The sequence below is a fragment of the Alligator sinensis genome, unplaced genomic scaffold (genome assembly GCF_000455745.1).
Source record: "Alligator sinensis unplaced genomic scaffold, ASM45574v1 scaffold337_1, whole genome shotgun sequence".
Classification (NCBI taxonomy): Eukaryota; Metazoa; Chordata; order Crocodylia; family Alligatoridae; genus Alligator; species Alligator sinensis.
This window is the reverse complement of record NW_005841927.1, coordinates 2135136-2140301: the sequence shown is the minus strand read 5'-3', so window position 1 is coordinate 2140301 and position 5166 is coordinate 2135136. Positions and strand designations below refer to the sequence as shown.

At 47.9% G+C, this 5166-nt stretch overlaps 1 protein-coding gene across 1 annotated transcript in view; it reads right to left on the bottom strand.

Moving 5' to 3' along the window:
• The window catches only part of IFNLR1 (interferon lambda receptor 1), a 10258-nt gene extending 6060 nt beyond the window's left edge, over nucleotides 1-4198 (bottom strand). Inside the window, exons 1-2 of the mRNA XM_006019385.3 lie at nucleotides 4072-4198; nucleotides 837-960 (exon numbers count right to left, since the gene is read on the bottom strand). Coding sequence (XP_006019447.1) covers nucleotides 837-960; nucleotides 4072-4129 — 182 coding nt within the window. The 5' untranslated portion in view covers nucleotides 4130-4198. The remainder of the gene's footprint in view (nucleotides 1-836; nucleotides 961-4071) is intronic.
• Between the last annotated feature and the right edge of the window lie 968 nt (nucleotides 4199-5166).

Below are 5166 nucleotides of genomic sequence, written 5' to 3'. Positions count from 1 at the left end.
TGATCATAGCCTTGAAGGGTCCCCACCCTGAGGCCCCCAAATCATTAGTCCCTTTTGACAATCTTGGTCTAAGTTTTTGGATCTGATCTGCTTCCCGTGGTGGCCGATGGGAAGGCTCCCATTGTGGTGTCTGGGGGTGGGCAAGCCTGAATTCACAGACCCCTTCCAGTGCGGGCCAGAGAATCAGGAGGCAGAGAAAAGCACATGCAAGATGAGATGCCTCTTGGAGGAGCTGAGGAGGGAGGGGAGGGCACTGCCGTGATGATCAGAGGAAGAGGCTGGTGTAAAGGGGAGATAAGGAAGAGATGCGCTGTGCTTGGTGGCTGAGAACATTTGGCCTAGTGCTCCACTTTGGTGCTAGTGAACCTGTCTGGTGAAATTACTTAGTCATGAAAACCTGGATTCAAAGCCCACTGTAGCCGGTAGAAACACTCCTTCCGACTTCTGTGGTCTTTGCATCAGACACCAAAACGGGGAAGCAGGCCCCAGGGTGACTGACACCAGGGGTAGAAGCAGGAGGGCAAAGTTGGGAGGTGAAGGGAGCAGTAAGGAGAGATGGGGCAGTGACTCTGGAGATGAGGGGAGGTGGAGGTGAGAGACGAAGGGACAGTGAGAAGGCCAAGGCAATTGCAGTTGCAGTGGTGAGAAAGCTGGCCCCTCCGCTCCCCTCCCGTCCACCATTCAGCTAGAGACACTCCTCTAGCAGGTCATTTTGTCTGTGGAGCTGGTTGTGAAGCTAGGCATGGACCAGACCCCCCAGCCCTACGCTCTCCCCGGACGGCTAGATAAATCCTTGGGTCCTCTCTGCCCAGTTCTGCCCCTCTCTGCACACTCACCTTTTGTATTTCACCATATACACCACGTCTGGTGGGGACCCTTCCCCAGGGAGCCATGTCAAAATGATATCAAAATCCTTCGACAGCAGCGTCACATTCTGAGGTGGGGGCAGTTGCATTTGACCTGAGAGAAGGGGAAACCTATTTGAATGTGCCAGCACTGAGCCTACGCGCTGCTTCCCAGAGTCCTCTGGCGTTAGAAGACAGCACCCCCAGAGAACGGGTATCGGCATCTGTGTTCTCTTTGAAACACGGGTAGGGCAAGCGTGGGCAGTCGCAAGCTCAGGCGGGCAGGAAATGGGCTTTCTGTCTTACAAATGAAGAACGAAGATCTAAAGATGCTTCCTCTTCTGCATCAGGATGAAACTGTGACCTGAGGAAGTGGCTTTGTGAGAGAGAGTTGTGGGGGGAATGAGTGAGAGAGAAAGAGGATCTCCAAAACAGCGAGCAGCCCTGGGGTTCGTGCGCACGTGGCATGTGGGAGAGGCAGAGGCAAGTCCCAGGTGAGGGCTCTTGCCAGTGGGATATCAGCTATGCTGGGACAACATGCTCTCTCTCTGCTTTCGAACACAAATCCTATCTTAGATCTCAGTCGCCTGTGTTGTGAGCATTTTGCCAAATTTGCCTTTTTCTGTGAAATATTTCAGTTTGACCAAATCAGTATCTTCCAATGGAAAACTACTCTGTCATTAAGTTTCCAAGCTGCTGTAGTCCCAGGACGCCTTATCTGCTCCAAATATGCTATACCATATTGGTGATTAAGGACCTGGCCACCCTCCCTTACCTGTCCTGTTTACTAGTTTGCAATTTGAGCAAACTACAAAGAAGCCTTCTGAAATAGGAGCAGTCAGCAACAGGCTGGTGCATGTCTGGAAGCGGCTGGGGAGTTTGGCAATTATGTATCATATCTGCTTTCCTTTTTGGCACTGGATATCTCCCCCTTGCTGGCTGTGCTCCCGTGGGAAGATACTCGCTTTCAGCCAAGTTCCAGATCTTTGCTTTCAGCCTTCAGCATTTGTTAATCACGTGATTTCTCATTCAGAGTTTTAGCACACGCTGTGATTTCATACCACAAGCAGGCTGAAAAAGGTGTGCTTGCATCACTTCTTCTATTAGCCTCAGTCATGGCTGGGACACTGCACTAGTGGAAAACTCTCATTTTAAGAGGCCGCTGGTCTCTTTTTGGTGTGAAAGCACTATTTTGCCTACCCTTTGGATCTAATGCCACTTGCCAATGCTAACTTTAAAATTCCAGTTTGGAAAACGGGACTGAACTTGGGAGGGCATCTAGGTCAGTGATTCTCAAGCAGGCTGATGCCTTGTGGTCCTTTCAAGGGTATCACAGGGTGCCATGCAACATTACCACGGTTAGGTGTGCAAACATCATTCAAAAGATAAACCCGGAAGCTGTAGTGTTAAAAAACACGCACAGCTGCTGTGGCCTTTCTGCGTTTTTTGCAACAAAAGACTCGCCCTGCTATTTTTCTGTAATGAAAAACTGAGTGAAACTAGGAGCTGGCATTTTCACCAGGGTGCCTCAAGACAGTTAAGGGGCACCTCAAGTTTGTTGAGGTGTGCCTCAAGTCTAAAAAGGTTGGGAGAACCACTGATCTAAGTTATCGGCTATTTATGTTAACAGACAAGAATCCTTATAGTGATCTCATCTCATGTCTGACAGTCCACAGGCTGGTGCTGCCATCTTTTTTTATTAACAAGGACTATGGATGAGACCCAACAGCTAGCTAAAAGATCAGTGGTGCCTTCCTGACACACGTCCTCAATGACCTGCAGTGCCTCTTTCCTCTCTACAGGTAAGAAGGGTTGGTGTCCCCCTCTCTCTGCCTTGTGCTGGATCAGTGCCCATAACCCCTCTCTTTGTTGGATCAGATAAATCACTGTACTGCTGCTCTTTTGAACATGCAGCATGATGCTGAAACACGTCCAGGAGGAATTCTAGGCACTGACTTTCACCTCTGGCATCCCAGACCAGGACTGTTGCAACAGGACTCCTCCATCGGTCCAGATGCTGGACAGTTGGAAACCGTGCACACGGGAGAACGTCATCTGTGACAGCACAATATTGTCCACCTGCTTCACCACAGCCCTCCCTTGCGGGTACAATCTCCCTAGGCCATGGACCAGCTTGGGACTTGCACATCACAGGCTCTTTCGATCCCTATATCTTTTTCTCACCTGGATTTGATTTTGCTTTTGCATTTCCCCACTCCTCTGTCCTTCAGACTCAGGACTGGCCTGTCGTAGTGCTTTCAACTCTAGCATAAATCAGGCCACAGGCTGCCCAAGTTAAAATCCAAAGAGCTACCTAGACTTTCCCAATCTGAGGAAGCAGTCTGGGGACAGCACAAGTACAAAGGAAGGGCTGGGGCACTTCTTATTTGATGCATTCTGGTTTGGGAAGGCAACCTCCACCCCACTGATAGTGGTGGGAGCTGAGGTGCTCAGTACTGTGCAGAATCAGGCCCTTGAAAAATAATCCTGTCCAACATAATGGGAAATAACCCAGTCTGTCATGCCGGCCTGCTTTCTCCACACTCCTGTCTGCATTTCCCCTAGAACATATCCACCTGCATTCACATGAACCCGCCTGCATTCCCCCATGTGCCACCCATTAAACTCCAGCCTACAGAGACTCCACTGGCCCAGGCAACTGTTTCAAACCTAGTTTTTAAAGTCAGATTCCTCTACACACTGGTATCTTAGAGCAGGGAACACAGGCTGGCTCAGTGCTGCCCCGCGAGCTGGACACCTGGTGTTTTCAGGAAACAAACACTTTCTATTTATGTCCTTCAGCAAGATGCGGCTTAGAGCAGTGGTTCTCTACCTTTTTTCATTTGCAGACTCCTAAAAATTTCAAATGAAGGTACAGACTCCTTTCAATTGGAAGTGGAGGTATTCACATACTTTTGATTGATCATAGTCATTTTTCATGGACCCCTTAGACATAGTCTGGGGACCTGCAGGGGTTTCTGGACCACAGGCTGAAAACCACTGTTTTAGAGACACGCTTTTCATTTACACATATCCGCACAACAGCCTATGTTTCATTTTATGGGAATTGTTCCTGTTTGCATTGCTAAGTTCTCATCTGCGGAAACTTTCGGTGCCCCGGCAAAGATCAAGGAAAGCAACGCCCTGTTTGTTTGCCACCTTTCATAGTAAAATCAAGCCAGCAGAGTGCAGGGAAATGAGAGCAGTAAGAATTTCTGTACCATACCTTGGAGCCGCTGCAGGGAGCACCAGGTTATCAGAACACAAATTCTCCAGGCAGACATACTGAAGTGGAGACTTGAAGACTTTCCGCATGCCGTGTGCTGCGTTTTTCAAATCACTTTCATTATCACATTTTTGGTCTGAAGTCACATTACACACGGGCCACCCAGAGGACAGCGCGAGCAATTACCTGCCACTTTAACAGGGATAAACACAGCCCTGCCTGCTAGCTGCAGTCCAAGTGCTGGGCTGCATTGTGAACATAACAGCGGGTAGAAATGCAAGCTCAGGACAAGATCAATCCCAGCTTAACGATTACCAATTTAGGCCCCCAGTACAGGAAAATACCTCTTCACCTTCTTAAGCGTATGTGCTACAGGGAATGCAATCATAAAACGACCCGTTTTTGTTTCATGTGCTTTACCAATAACTTCCATTTCAAAATATCCCTAGGAGGTTGGGAATTATTAAAAGATCCAAACACAGCTTTTCAGGTCAGAGGGTAATATTAATTATTAATCATTCTTACCCTTGCTATTGGCAATATTATTATTAATACTGAAAATAATTAATATTTATAACACCAGTTTATTATATAGTCTCATATCCTATATGGCACCGGCCAAAGACTGTAACCCAGCCATTCCAGCATCAAGCCTATCTATCTCTTCCTGCTCAGTATATTGTTATAAGACATCATATCATCCCCATTCTAAAGGTAGGGAAACTGAGGCACAAAATTGTAACGGTGTCATGCTGTGAGTCAGTGCCAGAACTTCAACTGGAACTCATTCTGTGCTTTATCCTGAAACCCAGTACTGTTTTCTCCTAATACCTGGGTATCATTTGGCTAGCAAGAGCACCCAAAACCCTCAGTCAAGATCAAGACACCATTTGCAGTACAGATATATAGGCAGTAAGGTCTCAGCCCCAAAGAACTCACAAGAGTGATAAGCAGTACTGCGTGGCATGTGCAGTTATAAAAGGAAGGTGCTTTTCTGGGTACTGTACCTTGAAAGTCCCAAGAACCCTTTTAAACGTGGAACTGAAGTGCCAAGTTGCTCCAGCTTGGGCCCAGTCTCCTGGAGACAGCGGTGTT